This window comes from Thermobia domestica, chromosome 7, assembly GCF_964235325.1.
Source record: "Thermobia domestica chromosome 7, izTheDome1.hap1.1, whole genome shotgun sequence".
In the NCBI taxonomy this organism is placed as follows: Eukaryota; Metazoa; Arthropoda; class Insecta; order Zygentoma; family Lepismatidae; genus Thermobia; species Thermobia domestica.
In genome coordinates this window covers 254280967-254308449 of record NC_137460.1, presented here as the reverse complement: position 1 = coordinate 254308449, position 27483 = coordinate 254280967, and the positions used below count along the sequence as shown (strand labels likewise).

The following is a 27483-nucleotide window of genomic DNA, read 5'->3' as shown; positions in this document are numbered from 1 at the left end:
GTTCTTCTTTCGTAACGCCTATAATCTTCCTACTGGTCTAAAAACCTAGAGCCCTCTCCTTTTATGGACGTGGTCCTGGGACGAGTTTCGGTTGAAGACGTTGAACGCATTACGATGGTTTAGATTCTACCTTAGACTGTCGGTTCATATCTCCTGTAACCTCGCTGCTACACAGTAAGGGTGTCAGTGTAGCTGGTGAACACTTCTACCGAAAAAACAAGCAAACAAGCAATAATAAAAGATCTGAATGATAAAGATATTTTTTCAACTTTCTATTACAATTCCTGTGGGCTTCCGTGAATCTGGATATAATGTTTTTATAAGGAATAAAGAGGCTTCAAACAACAATTTGGCAAATATGATTTGTATAAAAGGCAAAAAAGCCTTATCAGTTGATTTACAAAGAAACAAACAACTGACCTTGTGTCTGTTATTTTAACACAATGTTACAAGGCATAGAAGCCACGCCTGCGGGCAGTTTGTTTTTTGCCTGAGATCAGCCCCAGTACTAACATTAAAACATTCGTTTTGTCAATATATTGTGTAGTTATCAATCACTCGATTTTCTCTCCACAAGCGTGACAAGACATACCTGAAACAGATTTGTTCCTTCAATTAGTTACGGTACAATAACGTTTCATGCTCGAATAACGTTACTGGTTCATAACGAAAATTTGTGTTGTTTTGTACCCACCGAAATTAAATAATAAATAATTATGTTATAGAGAGCTATTTTCGTTACGTTACAGTTACTTTAATTTATCCATCCTTGCTTTAAGCTCCCCTCTTGTTAATCTGCGCAGGAAAGATCCGAAAGGAGAAATATTTGCAGGTATGGCAAGGCTGTAGCTTTTGGCATACATGAAAGAAACTCTTAAGTCATTTTATAGTTACCAAATATTTTCAACCTCTACGATATCTTTAATATAACTGTAAACTTAAAAAAAGACAAAAGAAAAAAGGATCCTTATTTTTTCTAGTACGCGAAATTCTCCCTTCTTCTTTTATCAATGTTGCATGTTCCGCCACGATGGAGCGCTGGAACGAAGTGTGGATCAAAGGGTAATTTGACGAAGTGTACACTATTTAGTGTCCACTCCGTTTGTAGATTTCGAGTGTGCATCTTCAAAGTGTGCACTATGCAGTTTTTGACACGGCCATAGTAAATGAGGACCGGAAGTCTTCTTTGAGAATGTGAAAGCGTTAGAACTCAAGATGCATAGAGTAAACAGATTCTAGAGAGTATGCCAATAAACTATTCATAGCAAATGAACATTTTAGGAACTCCATTTGTGTGAGTTCGCCTTTATCTGTGAAAGAAACAGTTGTATAATTAAATGGAGAAAAATCGAATGAAAAGATCAGATTTTTCAGACACTACTATACAATATTCTATAGCAAGCTAATAAAGTAGCAACAGCAACTGTGTGTTATTGTTGATTTTAGTTTAGCGTCCCTTTCAGCAGCGAGGTTATGTGAGACGTGGACCCACTGATTAACGTGGAATCCGAAGCACATGAGCTCCCGCCGGGAATCGAACCCGGGTCTCCAACGCCACAGGCGCGTACGCTAACCGCTTAGCCACGAAGGATCTCTAGCAACTATGTGCATCCAGTTAGGTAAATCAGTATAACAAAGTTGATGATTATATTAGTATCAGTGGCTGTAGACAGGGCTCTAAGTCACCTTTATGCATTCCTCATTTACTACGATGATACCAAAATAGATCCAGATTTCACGTAATATATTCCACTTGTGATTCAGATGTTATGACTGTTTAATACACATAATTTGTCACAAAAAGAAAAAAAATTACACAGAAATGTACAAAGAAAATTTTGTTTTCCATAAACTCTTTCTTTAACCTCGCAAAAAATATTTCAGCAGATTAGCTTAAACTGTATTTTTTCAGTTTTCTATACTCTTTTTCTTTACCATGTGCACAGTGTCGTATTTTAGGGGGACTTCTGGGCTTAAGGACCCCCGAAAATTTTATTTACTATATTAAAGTAAGTTAAATATCTTGCAGAATTTCTTCAATTCCAGGAATAAAGTTACCAAAGCCCCAGCCCGAAACAAAATTGTAAATACATCACTGCATGTGCATCACAATTTACCATCTGTGGATGCGAGTAGAAAGCAATAAAAAGGAAAATGATGTTATTATTATTATTATTAGACCTATTATTATTATTATTATTATTATTATTATTATTATTATTATTATTATTTAGCTCCTGTTTTGCAGCAACGTTAGCGTGCGCGACTTCGGTGTGCATGGTCTCTGGTTCTATTCTCGCTCGGGGCACTAATATCTTCTGGAATTTAGAAGAATCATGAGACAATTGAGGAGCTACATAAATTAAGAAGTATCGAACTCCGATTCGAAAAACCCAAAATAATGACGCCTGGGAACCAATGCACTGGTTATTCATAATTCAGTTCAATGTGAATCATCTAGCTAGCCATAGTCTCTCATGGCTATTGCGTCAAAAAGTTTAATTTAGTACTTCTTAGAAAATTTCTTCAACATTTCAATACTGTGCAAGTAAAGACAACTGCAAAAATATAACATAGTTTCTTATTTGTGTCTCCTGCAATTTGCCTCACTTTTATGTACTGAAAGAAAATACTAAATTTCGTGTCGTAAGAGCCCACTAAGTACTCTGGGCGAGCATGTGGCCCACATTTCGATGGCTTTTGTTAGTACACTCCATGATAAGTTGCTGGGTATGGTAGTGCTCAGTATTGCATCAATTATTGCACTGAGACTGAGTTTCATCGTGGTTATATGATTATCTTATGCGTCTGCGGTGCAGGAGTTCCGTCGATTACCAATGGAAACTCATTTGGTTCAAATTCCACGTTAAATTGTAGGTCGACGTCTCATATAGCCTCACTGCTGAACGGAGTTACAAAAGAATATGACATTTTCGTTTGTTTTTGGTCGTGTCACCAATGAATCTTGCACTAATAATTGCATGCATAAATGAACCTAGCAGCGCTTGATGGTGTTACAGAATTCGAACATACGTTAAACGTTACTGGACTTACTTCTCTATACTGGTAGTTTTGTAATACAATTTTATATGTCATAATATATTGTGATTTAGAAATACAAAAATTATAGTATTTCATTTCTAAATAGTAATGCTGACCTCTATATTGTTACGATTTTATCTATATAAAATTATAAAAATATTTAATTTTGTTTCCTTATTTTGATGATGCTTGTATTAGTAACTATAACAACAACAACAAAAAAAGCCTGTCTATATCAGGTGTGCCCTCGGAAAATATGGGAAACATAATTTGGCGCCACCCTCGCACCCCTCAACGGAGGGAACCCTACTAGTGATGGGTAAATTCTCGGGAAGATATTTTTCGGGAATATTCCCTGGGAATATTCCCGGGAAGATTCCCAAAATGGGAATTTATCCGGGAATTTATGTACAATTACAAAGAAAATTGCATTCTATTACTATATTATGATTTCAAAGATAAATTCGTTTTTATATCCCAGTATGTTATTACTGTTGTCCCCAGAGGAGTCTTTAAAATGTTTATTCTGAACGATGTTATCTTATTTTATTAATATTTTATTATATTTAGAAAGTACGCATAAATGTATATTTATTTACAATGTGTTCTCTCAATTAAATATGTGTGAAAAAATTATGTAGTAAGTCCTAATACTTTTAAACCGCTAAACAGTTTTAATTTATATATAAGTGGATTTGCTAAACTTGACTCTACTCTACTACTGATATTATAAACACATTAAATTTATAAATTTTATAAACCAATTAGATTGGGTAAATGCCAGAAGATACATGTCTGACCAATTTATCAACATTTGCGCATACACATTAATGTTCACAAAATTTGCAAGATAGTTACTTATCTTTATATTTTAGCACGTAACACTTCCATACACGATCTTTCATTCTACCTATTTCTCGAAATTCACATGTAATACGTTAATTCACACGTAACAGAAATCCGAGTACCTCTTCAGAAATTAGTCAGAGATTCCCCGGAAGATATTTTTCGGGAATATTCCCGGGAAGATTCCAACAAAATGGGAATTTTCTGGGAATTTATGTACAATCACAAGGAAAATTGCATTCTATTATTAAATTATGATTTCAAAGATAAATTCGTTTTTATATCACAGTATGTTATTACTGTTGTCCCCAGAGGAGTCTTTAAAATGTATATTCTGAACGATGTTATGTTATTTTATTAATATTCTATTATATTTAGAGAGTATGCATAAATGGATATTTATTTACAATAGGGTTCTATGAAAGTAAATATATTTCAAAAATGGTATAGTAAGTCCACATACTTTTAAACCGCTAAACAGTTTAAATTTACATGTAAGTGGCTTTTCTAAACTTGACTCTACTACTGATATTATAAACATATTAAATTTTTAAATGTTATAAACAATTTTGTCAACATTTGCGCATAAATATGTATGTTCACAATATTTGCAAGATACTTTCTTATCTTTATAACTTTGTATGTTACATTGCCACACACGACATTTCCTCCTGCCCATTTCTCGAAATTTCGTGCGTTAATTCACATTTAAGAGAAGTCCGAGTACCTCTTCAGAAATTCGAGTCAGAGAGAGGAGACAGGCCGACGTCTATTACTAACGCTGGTTCAGGGTTTATTAATAGTACTTCATCTCTATTTCTACATAAGTTTACTTAATTCTAAATTACTTTACAAAATGGTTCCTTTTCGTCATTTGTAAATCAGTACTTTGCTAATTTTGGCTGTTGTTTAGCATTGGGGGCCAGCTTTTGCACCTACTTTTTTGCGATATTCTATTCCGATGCGGTTGTTTTATGGTTTCATACGTTAAATTACGTTACCAACATTAAATTCAGACAGCATTGCAGAGCGAGCGTTAGCGAGTGAAGGCGGGTTAGAGCCCCGCATGGCGCGTTGTTTTATATCTTCGTTACCAACAATTCACTTTCTTTTCTCACATAAATCACTTCCACTTATATTTACTGTTTGTACAAATCCCTTACTGCCCTAAAAAATTGTGTTCGATACTTTCAAGACTACTTGAACATCACTATCAACTCATTTCTTCCGTAAATCATCCTATTTTTGCTAGTTTTGGCCCCCCAATATAAACAATTAGCTTAGTTTTTAGTGCAAATTCAAATGGAACTTAAAAATCATATTATTAGTTATATAAAGTACAGTCAAATAATTTTAAATTTTTAACCTCCAAATTCTTTAAAACCTAGAAGTAAATAATAATATATTAAAATAAAGTAATTAGTCATATGGTTCTTATAATTTGGAAGATAAAGTAAAAAGTTGGAAATAAATTCCTTCCCGGGAATTTATAGGTCAGGGAAAAAACCCGGAATATTCCCATTTTTAAATTCCTTCCCACCGGGAATATTCCCACTGCCCATCACTAAACCCTACCCTTGCTCAAGGGAAAGAAATGAATGACCTCAGTTTTGTTGCGAATTTGTCATCCAGTCGTTTGGTCTTGACGAATGAAGGTCGTAGGATGACTAAGAACACTGAGCATAGGGAAGTCCATGAAATAATTCATTGTGGCAACCCTTTCGCATCCAGCAGTTCAAAGAGCTCGGCTACTAGATTTAAAGGTTGCTAGTGTTAAGAAGTAGAAAGGAACTAACTATTAGTGATGTTTGGATGTGTTTGCTGCACAAGGCCATAGGCGGCGCAAAAATGTTGCGGGTGCCCGGTAGAAGTTAGAGGGAGCCGATTCAACCATATTATACTTCAACATCATATTATAGTTCATTTACAAGTCTACTGTGAATTTTTTTTGGGGGGGCAGTTAAAATTTAGGGGAGGCCCGGCCCCTTAGACCCGCGTGGATACAGGCCTGATCCTGCATCATACATATTTTGTCTGTTTTCTACTGAAAAATTACTGACAATGATCCACAAATACCAAACAATGTTAATCTCTATGTGATAGCTACAAAAATACAGCTTTGTGTTGTATCGAAACAAATCGTTATGAAACGCTAAGGCTGAGGTCCAGTTCTATATCTTTCACCTTTTATCTCTCTCTCTCTCTCTCTCTCTCTCTCTCTCTCTCTCTCTGTGACTAAAACCAAGCTAATAGAAATTATACTCAAATAGCACAGAATATCCCTTTGTATACGAATTGCCTTATGTTTTGGAATTTAACACAAAAATTGAAGTTGAAAACACTCCACAACAGTGTTTCTTCCAGACATTTCTTTTTGGGGCGGCATGTTCCCGGGAGCTCTGAGATTGCCCTCTCGGATGAAACCAAAATACAGTGAAACCTCCCTTAACGGACACCTCTCAATAACGGACACCTCTATAATACGGACAGATTTTTTTGTCCCGGCAAAAATATATGTTCTCTTACGGAACAAAACCCTCCCTTTTACGGACACTCTCAGATACGGACGCGGACAGTCCTTTCCCCCCCAAAAAACGTTTGAATAACCTCTTCATAACGGACAGTAATTCTTCTCTTTTCTGCGATATATTTACAGTAGACAGAAAAGTCTTTTCCCCACAAGTGTACCTATCATGAGTCTTGACTTGATGAACTATCAAACAGAATAGCTTCAAGCTGAACTTGAATTTCTTCTTTTTTTCTGTCCGCAATAAACTGCTTTCTGGTGGAAATCCTAGAAAATTTTCAATAAGCAATAACACTCATGCAGGGTTAGTCATAAGGCTAGGAATTCTATGCGAAAGATCTTCCCTTCCCTAACAAATTTAATCCTTCTCGTCTGGACCTTGCATCTTTACCGACAATTTCATAGATAACAAAACAAACATTGTTTGTTTTACAATAACATTTTCAACGAGCAATGCTACCTCTCTTACTTTTTTGGAAAAGAAACATTTTTCTTTTACTCATGATACTGGAACAAGTCTGGGTTGGAGTTTTCCCGGCTTCCTTTTTCATTTTCTCTAAAAGGATATTCTTTGTGATTGGGCCTGGGTCAATAAATATGCACTTCCCAATAGCTTGCCTTTTCATCCATTCTGTCAACGAAGATGCCGCGCCAGTACACAAACACACCCACACACTTGTTTCTTCTGCAATCGTACTGAGGATTTTTAGAGGACACTTGCTAATGAGTTTTATTACCATTGTAGAGGGAAAAGCATGATTCGTTTTTCGTTAAACATTGCCCAGCAATAATAGGCTATGGATTAATAGAAATGAATTTCTCCTTCATCCCTCCCAGTAATTCAAATTGTACTAAATAAGACTATTTTCATATTGAATTTTACGTATTTACGCCCATACATAATGTATTTACTGATATTACTGCATACAATTACCCTTATGAGAAATTAAATTTCTGTAACCTCTTTATAACGGACACTTCTCAGTAACGGACAAAACTTCATGTCCCATTGCTGTCCGCTATTGAGAGGTTTCACTGTATTAGTCTTTCATATAATAATAAATAGAATGGTACCGTGTGAAAATTGTGCCCGTGCGAAAACTAAGCGTTGCCACGGACCATTCTATTCTCAAAGGAACACTGCTTTATAATTTGAACCACCTACGAAATTTTTTCCCGTATGGAAAGAAACAAAATAAATATTGAAAAGAAGCATAAAATCGCAGCTTTTGTTTTGGGTTGATGGAAACCTATGCAAAATTTATGACCTTCAGGTTGGCTTTTAGTTCTAACCAGTGTCGAAGTGTTGTATAACTAATAGAATACTATCTTTTTCACTTAAAATACCGCATATCGTATTTCATAGTTTATTAAGTAAATTGACAAGAGCAATGCAAGAAGGTACCAGCCCTTTGTACTCTTAAACAACAAAAGCATAAGAAGAGATTTGATTCCTTGCTCATGAACATCTTAAAATTCTGTCTGAAAAAATGTGTGATCAGATTATTTAATAACAAATTTGCAAATCAAATAGATAGAAAGGATAATACTAATTATAGTAATGAATAATGAGGCTTATCTTGTAGAAGTTATATTGAAGCTGGGGATTAATGAACAACTTAATTTTTAATTCCACATATGCTATTAAATGTATGTTATTACTCTTAGAAAATGAAAGACAGTAAATACTCCAAGCATTTGCTACGACATTTAAAGAAATATTTGCTTATGCAACTTCCCTAAACATGTTCGTTGTCATTAGGTGCAGTTTTCACTTTCTTGGAACACACCAAAACACAACAATACTTAGAATGTCTCCACACTCCAGTTATACAAAATGACCCTAAAACCTAGAAATATGTTGAATTCATTAAATTTAATTGTATATACACTCGTACACCTCTTAACACACCACTTCACTCGTATATTACACTACAAAACAATGGAAAAGGTAGTTGTTCCTTACGTTGTTACGCTCTTTTTAAGCAATATTCCTTACTTTAGAAAGTAAAGACATTTTAGGAACTGTCAATGTTCGTGCAATTAAAGAATAACTTGTGATTTTTTTATTTTTATTTTATTTTATTATTATTATTATTATTATTATTATTATTATTATTATTATTATTATTATTATTTTTTTTTTTGCGAAATGTTCTCTCAATTAGTTTCAAAGCGGCTGACAAATATATCGAGCCCTTGTAAGAAGAAGTAAAAATATGCTGGAATTGTTGTGCTCCAATAGATTAATTTTTGGATTATTTTCTGTAGCAATTAAAACGCGATTTCTGTGTTTACTTTACTGCACGGGAAGACAACCAATACGTATTCACGCAACGGCAAATGCCATTTTCTCTATGAATCAGTAACACATACAAAAACTTTAGATTTCCAAATGTACCTAACTATCTACATTAATGGGTTACTTCAATAAAGTGCACGACAATTTCTCCCCCCTAATCGCCGCCCACGGTTATAACAGTGCATCATTCATGTTTAGAATCAATTACAGAATAGAACTAACAAAAGAATAACTAGAATCATTTCCTTAAAATGAGCACTATAATTATACTATGCTCTCCAAAAAAATCATAACCCACTGACCACGAGGTCAGTAATACATTAGGTCGTTCAATAATGATATTACGAATTCTTTGTTAGCCGTGCCTTAATATGACAGTGAGAAAGATGTCGCGTAAATTCATAACAAGTGTTTTATAGTGGATCTATAGTTTCGTGTATAAACAACACTGTATTTTTTGGAAGTTAGAATTTTAAGTACACTTTCAGAACTTTAGACAAAAGACGATTGAGTCATTAATTAGTAAGATAAGTTTGACGGGAATCAAGAAGCATTTGTGCTACCATCTATTGAGCACAATTTCTCACTACAACTCTCAAGGGAAAATGTTTTCAACGTTATTGTTCAAACCGTAAAATTCTGATTGTGTTGAGTAATTTCTCCTCAATTAATGTTTTTGGAAGAAATATCTCTCCATTAACAACATATTGCGGGTGAACAGTCCCGCCATTTCCAAGAACCCAAAATGGTGAGTCGAACCTTGATTTGTAGTTGAGTTGATTTTTTATGTGTAAAACAAAGTAGACACGCAAGTAATTTTTGGCAGGGGTGCCCACAAGGGGGGGGCTATGACGCAAACTGCGTCATTGAAATATTTCGGGGGTTAAAAATCTATATAAATATGTTTGAGGGGGTGTAAAAATTAATCGAAAAGTTTTTTTTTCATGGAAGAACACCTACGGATAGACAATTGATGGGGGGGGGGTGCGTCATGGACATGAGGGGGGTGGGCATCACTGTTTTTGTATCGTAAACTGGGTATAATTTGGCCTTTTTTTATTTTCAGAATTTCTATTCTAATATCTCCGAAGATTAGGAATGTAATGTAATGATATTTCTCCTTGTTAAAATGCAGATCTTTGGCTTTCTTTTGAAAGTAGTAAATGATCAATGTGACCAAAAATGATTATTATAGTTTCAATTTTTTGATGCCATGCAAGAATTTTCATTGTTGGGGTAAGGCTAGTTTTGGGCAGTGATAATCGAGAACGGCATAGAAAAGGTTAACCAAGTGTAAAGTTCAGAAAAAGAAAAACTGGTTACAGCTTGCTGTATTGTAAGTGCGATTGAAAATACCCTGCTTCCGGTAAATGATATTTCCAAGTTTATTTTCAAGAATTTGTGATTCTTTGTACTCCGACTGGAACTCTGGAGAATGGTGGATGGATGAACACTAAACTGTTTGTGCAGTTGATTTAACACTTTTTAAACATTGCAGTAGTTTTCCCGAAAACCGTTCCCTTCTAATTTATGACAATTATGAAAGTCATCTATTAGTTGAAGCTCTAGATATAGCAGAACGATGTGAGGTCACTATTCTCACAATTCCTCACATTTTCACCGTCTCCAACATATAGACGTGTGTGTTTTCAAAGCCTTTCATTCTATTATGATGCTATTGTCGAGAGTTTAATGATACGTCACCCAGGCAATACACTGAATATCTATCAAGATGAACCATGTGTCAGTACATTACCTCTGACTTTCCTGAAACTTGGATTTATCCGTTTCACAGGCATCGGAAATTTTCTTCCCAGCCAGTAATAGATTCATCGCATTCTACTGAAAGAGCAAAAGCAATCTTGCTAACGGAAGATGATCCACCCGAAGACTCAGAAGATACTGCAGAAAAGGTTTCAAAATTATTCTCTGAAAAAATCGGGTAATGAACATACACTTGTAAGCCCTCAACAATTTCTTGGGTACCCAAGAAATCAAAATTGAAAACAATGTATAACTGCAGAAAAAGGCAGAAATATCATATCAATGAACACTCCTGATAATTAAATCCTGGAGGTTAGGAGGTGCAGAAGTCAGAACAAAGTAAACCTACTAAATCCAACAGACGTCTATTTGAGGTGCCCACTGAAGAAACAGGAAATGATGATATGGATTTTATTTCTTCCAACGAAGATATTTCACTTGTTTTCCGGACATTGACCACATTGGTGTTAATAGTTTCGCACTTGCCGAATTTAGTGGAGAAAGGAAGGTTTACTCTGTTGGAAAAGTTTTCCACACTACCGAATAATAATAATAATAATAATAATAATAATAATAATAATAATAATAAAATACGAAATCAGTTTCCTAACGAAAAGTGCAAACGTATCTGGCAAGTTTGTTTTCCCAGGTGTCCCTGACATAGCGAGTGTAATCGAAGAAATTATCAAAATGGCACTTCGTGAGTCCAGTATGCGTGAGAAGAAAAAAGAAAAGTCCTACCTAAAATTTAATTATTTTTCAGTCTGTTAGATGTACAACAGTTCGCTATATATGAGATGTCTCACCGTGCTGCAGCCATTGCGAACAGTAAGAAAAAACTTTGCTAAACTTTTGTGACGCTCACTCACACACACATGTATCGAACCATATGTACACTTAGTTTTTGCTAGAAATACTATTGAAGTCCAGAACTTTCTTTAAAAAAAAAAAAATGCTTGAATATTAACCCTTTTAAATTATGTTTTTTTGAGGTATTTTGTAGACTTTCACTCAATCATCTATTGCGTCAAGACTATTTATCGTAGGATAATGGTTCACATCCCGTTTTGTTTCTGGTAAAGCAGTGTTTCCAACTGCGTCCGTAAAATTTCCCTAAAGTGTACTAACTGCGGGAAATTTCCGCTCAAAGTGGGAAAAAGGGATTTTCTTTTTTAAAAATTCTTTTTCATCGCGAATATCTCCCATTTGGTATAGGATACGATCATGCGAATGCTATTTAAAAAAAAAAACTTTGCTTTATGGTGAAGAGAATGAGATACAAAGAATGGCCCTGGGATTAATAGTTTTGATGCTACAGCCGATTTACATATTTTCCCTTGATAATTCCTTTTTAGTGAATTTCTATACTATCATCATCATCATCATCAAGACTGTTCATTGTAGGAAAATGAATCGTACCTTGTTTTCTTTGCCATGAGCGAGTCTTTCAAGCGGTACCACTTGCATGTCTCTAGCTTGTACCATAGTGGAGAAAATTTGCGAAAAGGAAATTTTTGTCAAAAAATCCCTTTTTCCCCGATTTTGGGCCCCTCTGCCAACCCACAGAGCCCCAAACAATCTCAAACATACTACATACCATGTATAATAACTGTACGAAGTTTCAATGTTATATCTTGAAAAATAAGAGACGAAAAATTATTGCCCCATGTGCAAACAGTATCAGCTTTCCCCTATGTGAGCAATGGATAGCCCATTTTTACATAAAAAATTCCAGACTCATCCCTAATTATCGTAGAGACATGATTGACAAACCGTTTTGTTTGGCCAAAACCAGTCTTTTAAACGGTACCACTCGCATGTCTCTAGCATGTACCATAATGGAAAAAAAATCGCGAAAAAAGGAAATTTTTGTCAAAAATCCCTTTCCCCCGGATTTTGGCCCCTGTGTCAACCCACAGAGCCCCCAAAAATCTCAAAAATACTACATATTATGTGTAATAAATGTGCGAAGTTTTAATGTTATATCTTGAAAAAATAAGAGAGGAAAAAATATTGCCCCATGTCCATTGCTCACATACGGGAAAGCTGGTACTGTTTGCATATGGGGCAATATTTTTCCCTTCCTTATTTTTCAAGATATAACATTGAAACTTCGTACAGTTATTACACATGGTATGTAGTATGTTTGAGATTTTTTGGGGGCTCTGTGGGTTGACACAGAGGCCGGCCAAAGGGGCTTAAAATCGGGGAAAAAGTGATTTTTTGACAATTTTCCTTTTTTGCACATTTTCTCCACTATGGTACATCATAGAGACATGCGAGTGGTTCCGTTTGAAAGACTAGTTCATGCCAAAGAAAATGAGGTACGTATCATGACTTTAAAATAAATAGTGATAATACTGTAGATACTTTACTGAAGTAATTGACTAAAAGTGTGTAAAAAAATGAAAAAAATAAAGAAATCGAGATTTCTTTCACACACGTCTGTTGACTCTAGCAACATGAGTCATATCTCATTTTCTTTAGCGTAAGGCATCTTCTCAAATGGTACCACTCAAATTTCGCTATCGTGTACCTGTAAAAAATAGAGAAAATGTATTTTTTTCGTAAAAAATCCCTTTTCGGTTCTGGATGAGATTTTCCCGATTCTGGTACACGATAGGGAAATTTGAGCGATATATTTCGAAAGCCTGCCTTATAACGAAACCAACGAGGTACAAAACATGAGTCTAGGGTAAATAGTAGTGTCAGGGATTTTTTGAAAAAACTTCTCTAATATACCCTTTTTTAAAAAACATCGTCCATGTTTGTGACGTCACAGCCCCCAGACAGAGCACGCGAGGCTGCAAAATGCCCATAAAATATGTTCTATGATGCTTCTATATTTGAATGAATGCAAAAACCCCGGTCTAAAAAGCTTTACTAGATTTATAAACCAAATTCCGAAGGTCGACGCCATGGCACAGGTGTTTTGCCATCATAATTTAAAAGGGTTAAGCAAGTTCCAACGATTTAAAAATTGTGTGTCTCATTGTACCCCATTTTTCCTTAGAGGAGCCATATTTGCTTCGTTATTATAAACATTATTGAATTGAAACTTACATATTTTATCAAGTGTACTGAACATTTCGATTATATTAATATTTACTTTATAAAAAAATATTATTTTCATATTTTATTTATTTTCATATTTTATTTTCTCTCTTTTAGATGACAATTGAGATGATTTCAATAGGAATGGTGTAGAGGTAGAATACCTGCTTAGGAAGTCGAGGAACCGAGAGTTCCGTGCGATGCGGAAAGCTTGCGAGAAAGAATGCGGTTTCTGTCGGGAGAATGGTCAACCACACTACGTCTGTAGGAGTCATATGGTGGAGAATAATCTTGGCGAAATGACCTTTTTCAAGCTATGCGGATATGTTTGCAAGGATTTTGGTGCAACTGACCGTAACGCCCATTCTATAGATGATTGTCCATTGAAGCGGTGCAAGCTTGAGCTTGCCTCATTGAGACGAAGAACTTCCCAGGATTCAGTCAAAGAAAAATCAAGCCAAGTTCTTGTAATAATTCTTAAAGTAACCATTGAATTTTATTACGTGAAGAGTGTCTGAATATGTTTTACATGATTTCCATTAAAAAGATACTTTGTAGGAATTGGAAGTTATTTTTTTTATTAATTATATTTATACCAACTCTTTATCAACAAGTAAAAGAAACAAACTAAACTAAAATTTTTTGATGAATATCTTTTGGAAAGGAGTACGAAGATGCAAGAATAATAGTGCATGCTTTCTGTACATACGTATAAGTTTACTTTTCGTTATCACATTAGAGATAATTTATACTCTTCTTAAATTGATGAGCTGTTTGACTAACATGACAAAATTGTGATCTTTCATGACAGTCTTAGTGAAAAGGGTGTTTGAATGTGTCTTCCATGATACATTCATAGAATTATAGTTTTTACTCTCCACTGGCAATGCCTGTCAAGTACTAAGTTTTCAATAAGGTAACACCAGAACCAAGTAAAGCCTCCTAGTTAATTTTAGCTGTTTTACTAAGAAAAGTTAAACTTTTTGTAGGAAGTTATTTAGTACGTATTTTTAATTTTTTCACTAGCATCCATAAATTTTAATTACACTTCATTGATGTGAGAAATCATAGATAAACGAGCCTTTTACTTAGTATATTATACATTACTAAAACGAGATTCAAAATTATATAAATACAAATAGTTTAAGATACGTATCATTAATTGATTCATTTCTAGTTATAGTTTCAAATTTAACACATATATAGTAGTATTTTTGTTTTGCACTTGCCAGTTTTATTTTCAAAAATAAAACTACAAGTTTTTGTAAGACCCTTTTCGTAATTTATTTCCTTTCTTAGTTACTGTTGTGTTAGTAACTAACAGAAGTAACAAAAAGTGCTTAGTTGATGCCGAAGTTAGGGATTTTTTTCCTACTCATACGAATTAGGAACATTATATCAAGTTCAGAAATAAATGTAATGAAATAGTTTAAAATTTGCTTACAGCGTATAAAATTAATTACCCTTCTATTAACCAATTTATTTTTATGTATGTATTTTTAAAAAGTAACCATCAAGGTAGCTTTAACTAATTGTTTTATTTCTATTTGTATTACAGAATTTGCTTTTGCTTATAATGTAGTTTAAAATATGTGCTATTTAATTGGAATTTGTGGTTTGTTTGCAAAATTTGAAGAAAATTTGGTACAAGTAATTTTACATATTTATTTATATGTATATTAATTGTATTGTTTTATTACACTCACCTGACCATATCTTGCTCAGAGTGGTGTCTAACTAGTGAGTGTCAGATAACGGAGAGTGTTTAGCTTTTGTACGTTTATACTACAAGGGAAGGCTGGAAAGTTCACGAAATCACCAAAAAGAAATTTACCTGGAAGAACCATTTTAATACACTATTCAACGTATTTTCCCCGAAGTTCAATACATTTTTCATAACGATGTTGCAACATTTCTTACCCTTGCAAATAGAAGGTCCTGTCCTGCTGTACAAACCATCCCTCCACCTCTGTAATAAGTGCCTTATCGGATGGACAATGTTTGCCTTTGAGATGTGGAAAGAGGTGGTAATCGGAGGGGGCCAGATCAGGTGAGGTACACAGGTGCATTGTCCTGGAGAAAGTCAACACCACTGCTCACTTTTCACCAACGTTTCTTCTTCAAAGCCTCTTTCAGCTCAATCAAATAGTTGGAATAAACCCCAGCATTGATGGTTTAAGCCTTTTTAAGATAATTGATAAGGATGACACCATCGTTATCCCAAAACACCGATGCAAGCACCTGTCCAGCTTTCTTTGGCTTCGGAACTTCTTCGGTCGAGGAGAGCCACTGTGGCTCCACTCCATGGATTGCTCTTTAGTCTGTGGATCAAAGTAGTGCAGCCATGTTTCATCTTCTGTCACCAGACTTCGAAGGACTCACCAGGATTTTGAAACTTCTGCAAAATTTCCTGTGACATCTTCACCCGTCTCTCTTCTAGTCAGCATTCAAACATTTTGGGATAAAATTAAGAAAAAAGAAAAGAAAAAAAACTGAATATTAAAAAAACATTTTTTTTTCAGGAATGTCTACAGCGAGTGATTTATATTGTTCGGAATATTCCCGAAACTCAAGATTATTACGCTGTTGCTTATGAATTACAACCTGTTGAAGGATGTAATAGATCAAAATAGAAGCTTTTCCATCTGCTGCAGACATTCTTGAAGAAAAATTCTTAATTTCGGAGATGTCTAAATTTAACAACAATGCTTTTCTGATCGTAAAGAAAGAAAACAAATCAAAGCCACAAGAGAGAGAATTTGAACTACGAAAAGTTCAAATTGTTGCAAAGACTTATGAACAAATTCACAAATTGCTATTGTATTGGTCAAATTTAATGACTGACTGTATTTGTTTAACGTTTGGTTCGAATTCCTTAGAAGAAAATGTGCATAATATGTTGGTGTTGGATTTCGTGAGTCACATTCCTCCAAAAATTTATAGTCAATTTCTGATTGTGTATGAATTGAAACATGATATGAGTATTCATTCACATGTATTGTTGTACACTAATGCTCACATCAATAAGATTACAGCATTATTAAGCAAATGTTTAGATGCATTTGATGTTCACGAATGCATACATAGTGTGCAGAAAATCAGAAATACTGCTTCATATATGAATTACTTGTTGAAGAGTCCTTTACAATTGTTTAGTACAGATTTTAATTTACTGCTTGTCATGTTTTATTATGACCGGAAAATGATTTTCCCTTAATGCTCTGAACCAAAATGTAGTAAAACAAATCGAGATGTAAATGAATTGACACAATTCATGTTAGATGCTATTAATTCGCGTCTCGTGAAAAATTTCAATCGATTTATACAGGTAGATGGTGTTAAGAAATATTTACATTATCAGAATTTAGCAAAGACATTTCAAAATTGTTTACAATTTGTTTGGAATAGAAAAGAGCATGTAGATATTATTAATGCATTGTTACGGAAATTAGATAATATGGTAAAAGATGTTTGGTTTGGTTCTGAAGAAATATGTCAACCGGTATTTTCTGATTGTTCAGTTGTGCAATGGTTGCGAATTCAACAAAATAATGAATTGGATTTCCGTTGTAATTTTATAAGATGGTTATTGCAAAAGGATTCAAAACGTAATACATTTGTGTTAGAAGGCGTGCCAAGCAGTGCAGAAAGTTTTTTGTGAAGTTATTGAAAGTTATACTTCCAAAAGTAAAGCGTATTTTACCTGACAATTTGTTCAATTTTCAACATTTACAATTTTAGATGAACCTTTGATTTCTCGAGATACTGTTGAGTTCACAAAATTAATATTAGAAGGTACACAGACACCAATTCCTGTAAAATGTAGTGCTCCTATTGAAATTGGTAAACGAATTCCAATTATAATAACAAGTAATATGATCCATTATGGTGCTTTTGTTCTCATCAAAGTTCACCACTTGAGGCACGTATATTTAGTTATATTGCACCCAAAATATATTCAATTTTGGTTTCAAACACTGTAATTCAGAATCAAATCGACATTTTGAGTTTTGTCTTCCCATGCTTCTACAGGAGAATACATCAAAAGATATTGTAGGGAAAGTTAGCCAAAAACGACCATTGACAATAGGACAAGCGACACCACAACCGAAATTAGCAAAGGTGACACTGACGAGGTCAACTCGTCCAACAAGAACAACGATACAGAACCCAGAACAAGACGAACTACTGGAAGCGAATACAGTCTTCAGGATCACGACAAGAAATGTGTTTGGCACTACATATAATCCATTAAGAAATCTGAAGAAAAAGAAAGTGAAAATACATGTATAGGTAAAAGTGGACTACATAAAATCACAGAGGAGCACATGTTAACTTTTGCTTTGTCGCCGTATACGTCTTACTTGACAATTGTTGAAAACAAAAGTTATGAAGAATTAAAGAAACATAAAAATATTATTGAACGTACCAATGTAAATTTGTTAAGGCAGGTTTTAAATGGTTGTATTCAGTAAAAGTAGACTTGTATATTGGAAAAATGGATTATTTGATCCAAGTATTACTCCAAATTATACTCCAGAAATTGGAAATACACATATTTCACATATTATAGTCATTAATCATGGTTGGCATCAATTACCTACAAATAATGCAGACCTATATGTTACTCCTGCTGAATGGTTGAAATTTACTGTACATTGTGCTACTGGGCAACCAGTTAGTGCTTCGTGGCATATATCGAATATGATACGCATGTCGGAATATATTACTATTACACAAGCAGGAACTTTAGTTACATTAATAACACTGTAGAAAGTTTTATTGATGAAGGTGGTAACAAACATATGTTTACATCAGATAATACTGTAATATGACTGTGAAGCGATTTGCTAACGGGCAAATAATATTTTATTAATTTTGACATTAATATTTTGTAAACTTTCATATTTTAAATGCAAATAAAACTCAATTCCCAATCTGGTGCTGTTAGGTTGTTCACAGGTGTAAAGAAATTAAGGAAGTCTCGTAACAATTCAAAACTATGTCTAGATGAAACATTGTTTTAATAGGAAATATAACTTATGTTATGTAGCAATGTGTCAAGGCAATAACAAACACTTTCTACTTCAAGTTATGAGGTAATTCTGAAAATGTAATTGTAAGCGAAAGAAATGACGCTACCAAAAACGAGGAAGAAAAGGTAGGTGGACGAAAAGAGTTGTGCACTCGAGAGAGTTTTGAAGTGACCATCAGACAAGGATCAACCTCTCAAATCTTCACTGATCAAAATCTGGGTGAGTACATGCTGGTTACAAATCGATAACACACTTTTATTATTCAACTTCGTTACCAAATTCATTCAACTCATAACCTAACTTCTAAATTCATTATAACAGTTGTTATTGATTTTGACGTAACGCCACAGCACCAGTTTGGGTAATTATCTGATCTGATATCTCTAGTTTTATTTATGCAATCAAAACTATTCATCCTAACAAATTAATCGCTGAGATTGCATTCTAAATTGCCCCCACGCTAACATAGTTATTATTACATGAGCTATGTGTGGATATAAATTGTGTATGTCGACGGCTGGATTTCGGTCCAATAAGTTGGCATGTTAATACTGATGATTGTGATTTTTTTTGGGAGGGGGGAACATGAAGGTTATAATAGAGGTAGTACTAACAAGATAGAATTACCTAGTGTACAAAATCCAAATTATGTAGACCCTAGATGATTTTCAACACATTCTTATAATAATGTAGATGTAAGTCAAACTGTTAATAGAGCTAACACAACACAAGCTTTTATGAAGCAAATTGCTTTGCCTTTTACTAATGTAGAAATATTTGTTCCTGTTTTATTAAGAGATCAAGACAATACATATATGTTATATCCAGGGGAAAATCAATGGGAGCCAAGTTGGAAAATAAGTGATAAGTATAAACATATTCATTATCAATATGCACCAAATTCTCAACAAGATTTAACAACTCCAAAGCGAAATATTCCACTTTGGGTATATAGAATGATCGATTTTACTGGTAGAACAGGTGATCCTCCAACAGAAGTAAAAGCACCTGAGTTGCATACACGTAATGCTTCAATTTTATGGCATTCATTAACAATATAAACTGATACAAATGCAATTAGAGCAAATTGTTCTTCAATTACAGATTTATACTTTGGTGATAGAAATCATTATGAATTTAGACATCCATTTCCATACATTCATATTAAAGGAAATCCTTTACAAGATCATGTAGGTGGTTTAATGCAGCATACATTTCAAGGTAACATGAACATTAGAAATTAATTTTGCTGATAGGATGGCTTCATAATATGCTTGGTGTAGATATTTAGCTGAACCTGCAAATTTTGCAGTAATGAAAACAACAAATCGCTTATGTAGATCATTTTGAAAAGCAAGGTAAAGTTTTTGCTTATCGTCCTATTTGTGGATTAGTATTGGATAATGTAATGGGTACAAATGATGAAGGACTAATTGTTGGAATTTTGAATAATGATGCAGCTAAGAAATATGATATGAAACGAGATGAAAAACAGGTGGTTATTTGGGGGCTTAATTTGGATAAGGGCGTAACTAGCAATTTTTTAGGAGAGCAGAAGAAGAAATGCCCTTATCCAATTAACTAACGTATCCACACACTATTTTTGGAGACAGATGTTCGCTACGGAGTAGAGATATTATTTTAAAACCACCTAGACGCATAGGGACATGCTCAAACTTGCAGAAAATATGTATATCTCATTTAACCGGAGATATGTCGATCCGTCCTTATCCAAATTACCCCTTCATTTGTATTATGATTATTCACAAGGAAATGTACGTCCTATGCGTATAAGCAAGTTGTAACATCTTAAAACATGTTAATAAAAGTATAAAAATTACAATGTGATTTATTTATGCTCCTATGAAAATGAGATTGAGGTCGGCCTTAGACCCACATGCTCACGCGATATCCCCACGCACGCAGCAATGTTTTTGATCGATATGCGCCCTTTCTCCATGATCATATCATATGCACTTTGTCGACATTTTCTGTGGTCACTGCATTTGGGGGCCTGCCTGAGCGAGGTTAATCTTCACTCTTACGATGACCAGTCTTAAAACTCCTCACCTGCTTCGCTACTGTTTTATATCCAGGAGCGTGTTCCCCAAAGTATCCTGCAAATTTTATGATTTTCCATAGAGGATTTGTCTTGCAGCACAAAAAAATTGATGACATTGCATAGCTCATTCTTCTTGAATTTCCTGAGCTCCTCTGCCATATTTTACAGAACCTGTAACAAAGTAAATAAGAATGATAAAATGACAATATACGGGATGAGTGGTTCACAATGTATGACCTTTCTGATGACTACAATGATATGTTTCAATTTTTATCTCTTGGTGATTTGAGGAATTTTCCAGGCCCCGTTGTATAATATGTGTTTATTTACATGATATTGCAAACACTATTTAACATGTGGTAGTACAGGATAGATTTAATCATAAAAAATATCACACATAGTAATACAAATTGATCAAAGATATTTGTTAAATACAATAGAGGCCACAGGCTATAAGATATTAAATTCTTTATCTAGTATTGGCACTTTGAAATACGCTACCATGTTTTTTAATACTATGCTTGTTCTGGAACGATTTGTCAAAAGAATATTTGTATGTTCTAGTGATAAGAATATTGTAAAATAAATAAAGGAATCTTGAGTACTGCGAGTGTAGTGTATTTCAATGGTTTATTTAAGTGTTAAAACTTTTCCACTTTAGATTTTAATGCGCCACTTCTCGTTGTTTTGCAATGCAGGGTTTTGTTATTTATAAATTCATTGTCTTTCTATAGACGCTATACATTAGAATGAAATTGGTTAAAGGAAATTATTCTTGTAGTATGAAAATAAAATTATCTGCTTACCTGAAGTAAGATAAATTTGCATTGGGGTGAAATATATCGAATTACATAGGCTAGAAGTACATTCTGGCACCATTTCATGAGAAAGGAAAAAAAAAAATGAACGAGTGCATGCACTAGTTTTTTTTTTTTAATAATGGAAGAAATTACATTTTCCACGTTCAGAAAACTGAATTTTCAAGTATTTTGGATAGAAGAATCGAATCAGAACTCTTGGTATTATAACAAAAAGTCTCGAGTAACAAGTCAGAATAAGGTACCGCAGGAATTTTATTTATTCCGAAACGGACGTATTTTATAATTACATGCTGTAAGGTTGCAGCTCGGAGATAATGTGGCAAAGGATAAGAAAGAGAGAAATTGACAAATTGTGAAATATTAAGATTTAGCAGTTCTATATATATTTACTGCTTTGCAATTGTGTAAACTTTGATGCAAATGCAGATGGTTCCATATTTATAGAAACACATTGGAAATCTTACCATAGGGCGTAAAGCCTTGTTCCCACTGCAAGCAATATTTAAGTAATTGTTGGTGAATAACTACATTCAAAGTGTTCGAAATAAGATATACATCAGGAATTCACTGCTCGTTCATTTAATTAAATGTTTTCGATGGTTACTGATACTTAAAATTTTCCTAAACCAAAGTTACCTACTTTAATAGCGTTGCCATAACACAAGACGAGATTATAGCCTATCTTGTCCGGTGTCGTGCAGACGGCGTTTCGTATTGAACATTTTATGTCTCGAAGTCATCGCTCGTTCACAAAACGAGTTTAAAATGTCGAATTACCTCGTGATATCTCTGTTTCGTCTCGAAGTGTCACTAAATAAAATACATTATAGAAAATTCACGTCAATTATGTTTACATATAAATTTAAGCATTTAATAGGGAAGTATGTTCGAAACACACAGATAGAGGGGAAAGTTCTATAATGCATATATTAAGAAGTGATGCCATGAAACGACACCATCATGTAATTTTCAGGACGATAAATAACGTGAAAACTGACTATACAATTCCCTAAATTACTGTTTTTAATAAAGAGAATTTATTGGAAAGCTATATTACCTGTTTTTGTATTAAAAAATTGAAATCTGGATTACTGCCCGTTGAAAGGGGATAAATAAAATGAGTGGGGTTGTAGGTTGGTGATCTTGAATTAATTGCGCGAGTCTATGTCACTTGTATGATTTTCTTGAAAAAAAAAATGGGGCAAATAGTGCTTTATTTCTCGACTTTAGTGTTCGACGGTTATTCATTGAGGCTACAGAGATGATGGTGATTAAACAACTAATAAGTGTGAACTACGAAAACGGGCAGGAACACACCAATTATGAAAAAAAGTCAAATTGTTTCTCCACTACAAAACCCACTTAGCAGAAGCTGGGATCGAAACAGGGACCCCACAACATAGGTAAGCGTTTACCACTCAATAGCAACGGCTCAATCAAAAATGATGTGTTACTAATTTATACATATTTCTACCCAATTACATGGCCTTATGTCTGTCATATATGAAATGACATCCTTCGGCAAGCACGGTGTAGGAAGGAAGGGTCTGCAACCTGTACTTTCGGTACAATTTCAGCGTTTTCCTGATGTGAATAAGGAAAAACCAAGAACCTCACTCAGAATGGTTGTCTTGGAAAAACCCTTACAGCTTTTTGACCCAGTGTAATCACCCACAACAAATCTGGGTCTACTTGTAACAAAGGCGAATAACTTGCGACACACGCACTTTTTTATTCGAAGCACAAATGTCGTTGCGGTTCTAGGTCGCCAAATTATCATTCAAACATCACTAGGAGAGTTGATGGTTAAAAAAAAAAAAATTTGGCTGCTATATTCAAAACAGAATCTAAATTTAGCAACTTTCCTCCCAGGTTGGCCACCCTGACAATGCCTTGTGTTAATTGGAAAATGCCTTTTACAAGTGCTTCCAGTTATATGAAGGAAAAAATCGTAGAACGTCCAAATTTGGCTGGCAGGATTTGAGTTTATCGTCTAGGTAGCAAGAATATAACAACATTGATGTGGGATCTAAACCACATGAACCGCAGCTGGAGTAAAATTCCGGATGGAAACCACATAGCAGCGGAAAGCTTCAGTAAATTTGCAGAATAGAGCATCGAAGGAAATGAAATAAAATCTATCCATTTTACGTCCTACGATTGACTGAAGGAGATGGTGATGATGAGAAATGAATGGTGGAATAAAGTGGGAGGAAACTACTAAAACTTTTAAAAATCGTACTTGATCTCGACAAAGAACAGCTGGCGCGAGCTGGGATTGAACTACAGACTCCACACACTAGAGGTACACGACCTGTCACTGACCCACTGTGCCGCTATGAAACGTTGAGAAATATTAAACATGTGAGGATCAGTTAGGCAGCGGAAGCGACGAATATAACATCCTGTAAGAACTAGCGGAGGGCGGAGAAGGTTGACGTGGCGTCTACATACGGTCTAAAGGTGTGTCATTATCGAATGCGAAGTTTTATCAACTTTTGGTTGTTCATCATGGACGAATAGTAGCGTTTGCGGAATCCGTTACATTGGTGTCCTTATTGGAAGGAATGCAACCGTTGTTGCGCATATCAAAGCAGTGGCTCTAAACAGGTACTACGCAGAATCACACCGGATTCCAAAATCTGCACGAACTCTCGCGTACACTAACAATGACATTGGAGGTTTCTCTAGAATTCCTAGTGTCTCCTCGAAGTTTTCCGTCGTCAGGCAGATTAGGAGTTCACTATTGCGCATTCCGGTATCTTTACAATAGATGAGAGCGAATACAATTATTTCTGAAATGTCAGAAACTGGGAGATGAATAGCAAAACGTTATATTTTCGAACAATTCCCGATTGTCTGATAGCATCATGATCGCTGCATCCATATCTAATGCTACAGTGGCATTACGTTAGATGACGCTTGCATTTTACATTGTCACTTCGATCCGTGAGTGGGTTTTACTGTCTCCTATGGATTCGTGGATATATGATCAACCAACGAAAGCTTCATGTGTAGTTTGATCTATTGTGATTACTTCTTTGCAGGCCCCTGTCAGGAAATGCATTCTAGTAGGATAATGCACTCCTTCATGCGGACTTCCACACCCGAGGATGACATTCAAGAACTTATCTTCTTGATCCGTTGCTATGTTGCGGCCATTCTGTATATTGTGGGCTTGCAGGCTACGACTGTAACCAGTTGTATTTCACTGTCAGGTGTCTTACATTTAGTTGTATGGTACATTTACAATCAAGTATCGTCCTGCCAACTTAGGTGCTACTGCCTCCTCGATACGATGGCAAGCAATGTCTCATCCTGATATATTTTTCTTCTGTTGGCGTGTACCATTACTGCACTTTAAACAGATTAAGGAGATAAAAATTTGCTCAAATATTAAAAATTTTCCCCATAATTATTCCCTAGGGTTAAGGAAACAATTTTCGTGCCTTCCAAACTAACAACTGAATTTTATTACATGCCTGGAAACCTATCCACCACGAAATTTTTGTCATGAATAACATGCCTGCAAATTTGTCAGAAAAACGAGTTCTTTCAAAAAAATTACGACAAAAACTATGGTTTGCATTATATACTAATGCTTTATATATTACGATTTAGAGCAGCACAAAATTGCAGGATCCTCACAAGAAAGATTGTTTGTGAAGATTATTATGTGCATAAAGGAATAGTTTAAACAAGACAAGCAATCTGTAGCAACTGATAACGAAACTTAAATACAGTTGGGTAATAATGAAATCAATATTTTGATGTTCTTTGTGGGTTCACGAATAAGTTATATGTTCTTCCTATATCAGGAAATTTTAACAACTATAATAATGGTAAAATTCCACTGTAGCACAAAAATATCATAATACAGAAAAGTAAGAATAGCTCAACTAGTCGGCATTGCCAAGTGTACTATTGTGTATGTTTCATTCCCAACCTACATGAAAACAAAGATGAGAAGATTAATATTCCCTACGCGTGAACTTACCACAGTTAATAACGAAACTTATTAGTGAATGATTTTCTACGAGTATGGCATTCTACAAATGGCATATAATTAATTCTACTAAACTATGCATAAATAATTAACTTTGTAGGTGAATCTTTTGTCAAAATTTCTCTACAATAGTCGCATGAACATAGTTATCCTTTTGTATGCGTTAATATGTGTCGTTTAAGTCCACTCTTTACAGCAAATGATTTTCCGCAATCTTCGCATTTGTATGGTCTTGCACCAGTATGGACCAATAAATGCTTCCTACACGTTGACTCCATTGCGAACCTTTTTCCGCAAACGGGACAAGAATATGGTTTCTCACCAGTATGAACTACTAAATGCCTCTTGCAGTTTTTCTTGAGAGCGAATCCTTTTCCACAAACAACACAAGAATATGGCTTCTCACTAACGTGGGTGAAGAAATGTTCCTTTAAGTTATACTTTCTTAAAAATGTCTTTCCACAAATTTCGCATGAATGTGTTCTTTCATGTGTATGTGTTTCTAAGTGACTTCTTAGCAGAGATTTCTTCGCGAAAGCTTTCTTACAATATTCACACGAATATGGTTTTCTACCTGTATGATTTAGTAAGTGTTCATTCAAGGCAACGTTCTGACTGAATGTTTTTCCACAAATATCACATATACATGCTTTCTCACAGGTATGAATTAGTAAGTGCTTCTGGAAATTGACTAATTGAGTGAATTCTTTTCCACAAGTTTCACATGAGTAATGTCTTCTATCTGTATTTGCTAAGTGATCTACTGACGCCTTCTGATCCAAAGGTTTTCCCCATATGTCACTTGTCCATGACTCGTCACTAGTGTGGATCAGTGAGTGTTTTTGAAGATTGGCCAATCGAGTATATTTTCTTCCACAATTTTCACATGAATAATGTGGAGTATCTCTATGAATCGGTAATTTACTTTCAAACCTATACTTCTGAATAAACGTTTCTCGACAACCGTCATTATTATATGTCTTTTCGCTGGTATGGGTGAGCGAGTGCTTTTGAAAACTGGCCAGTTGATTAAAAACTCTTCCACATTTTTCACATAAATAAGGTGAATGCGTAAGTGAGTGCTTTTTCCAACATGTCTTACGACTAAAATTTTCTCCACATTTCTTGCACGAATATACTTTTTTAAGTTTATGTATTAATGAGTGTTTATCTAAAAATGCCTTTCCGTTAAATGCTTTTCCGCAAGTCTTGCATGAGTATAGAGTTGCTCCTAAATGCATTAATGAATGGAGGTTAAAATGCGAAGATTTTGCGAACGTTCTTCCACAGGTGTGACATTCATATGCTTTCCTAACCTTGTGGCTCTTCGTGTTATTCGGATTAGGATTTTCTGCATCCTCATTTCCACACTTCTCCTTTGACTGCAATGTCTCTCTGGCATTAGGTGATACGTGTTCTTCCTCATGTTTGTCTGTAGTGCTTGAAATACATGTTGGCATCTGCGAATCACTGAAAGAGTCTTTGCTGCACTCAGAGGTAGACCATACAGTTGACCTGAAAAATTTTCGAAATCTTTTATTATCTTTGCACAAACAATGCTTATCTATTTTCAAGATTACATTTGACATAACTATCATAAATATTTTTGTGGTTTTTATATTCAGTTCTGCACATAAATTTAGAACTCATTGTTTCTAGAATTAAGATGCAGCACTTGACTTTTATAAAAAAAAGCATCTCATTCATCTCACTCTGAAGTAGACGTATTCACACAGACGTATACATGCAATTTACATTCTGACGCAGATGTATTCCCCTGATTTTGAATATTACTAGGTTAAGGAAACAATAGATAACAAGAATAAGGGACCACAATATATTATGGTTGAGTACCCCAGAAAATATACGGTATCAAGCATTTTAATCAACACCGTAACTTTCAGATTGCATATGCAGCAACTATTTACTGCTCCATGTTTACGATAACTAAAAACTTAAATGGTTAACCTCACTTCATATAAAAGTCATATATCACATTGGGTGGTATCAATAAAAGAGAGAA

The 27483-nt window shown here is 34.7% G+C and overlaps 1 protein-coding gene across 5 annotated transcripts in view; it reads right to left on the bottom strand.

Annotated features, from left to right (window-relative positions):
* Positions 1–14071: 14071 nt before the first annotated feature.
* Positions 14072–27483, bottom strand: part of LOC145690832 (uncharacterized) — a 294099-nt gene continuing 280687 nt past the window's right edge. For 3 of the 5 annotated variants that reach the window (XM_081766159.1, XM_081766158.1, XM_081766160.1), the window contains exon 3: positions 25549–26975. In XM_081766159.1, coding sequence (XP_081622285.1) covers positions 25607–26975 — 1369 coding nt within the window. In that variant the 3' untranslated portion in view covers positions 25549–25606. Of the gene's footprint in view, positions 15972–20641; positions 20805–22633; positions 26976–27483 lie in introns of those variants that run through there. The other 2 variants (XM_081766163.1, XM_081766157.1) reach the window with 2 other exon arrangements.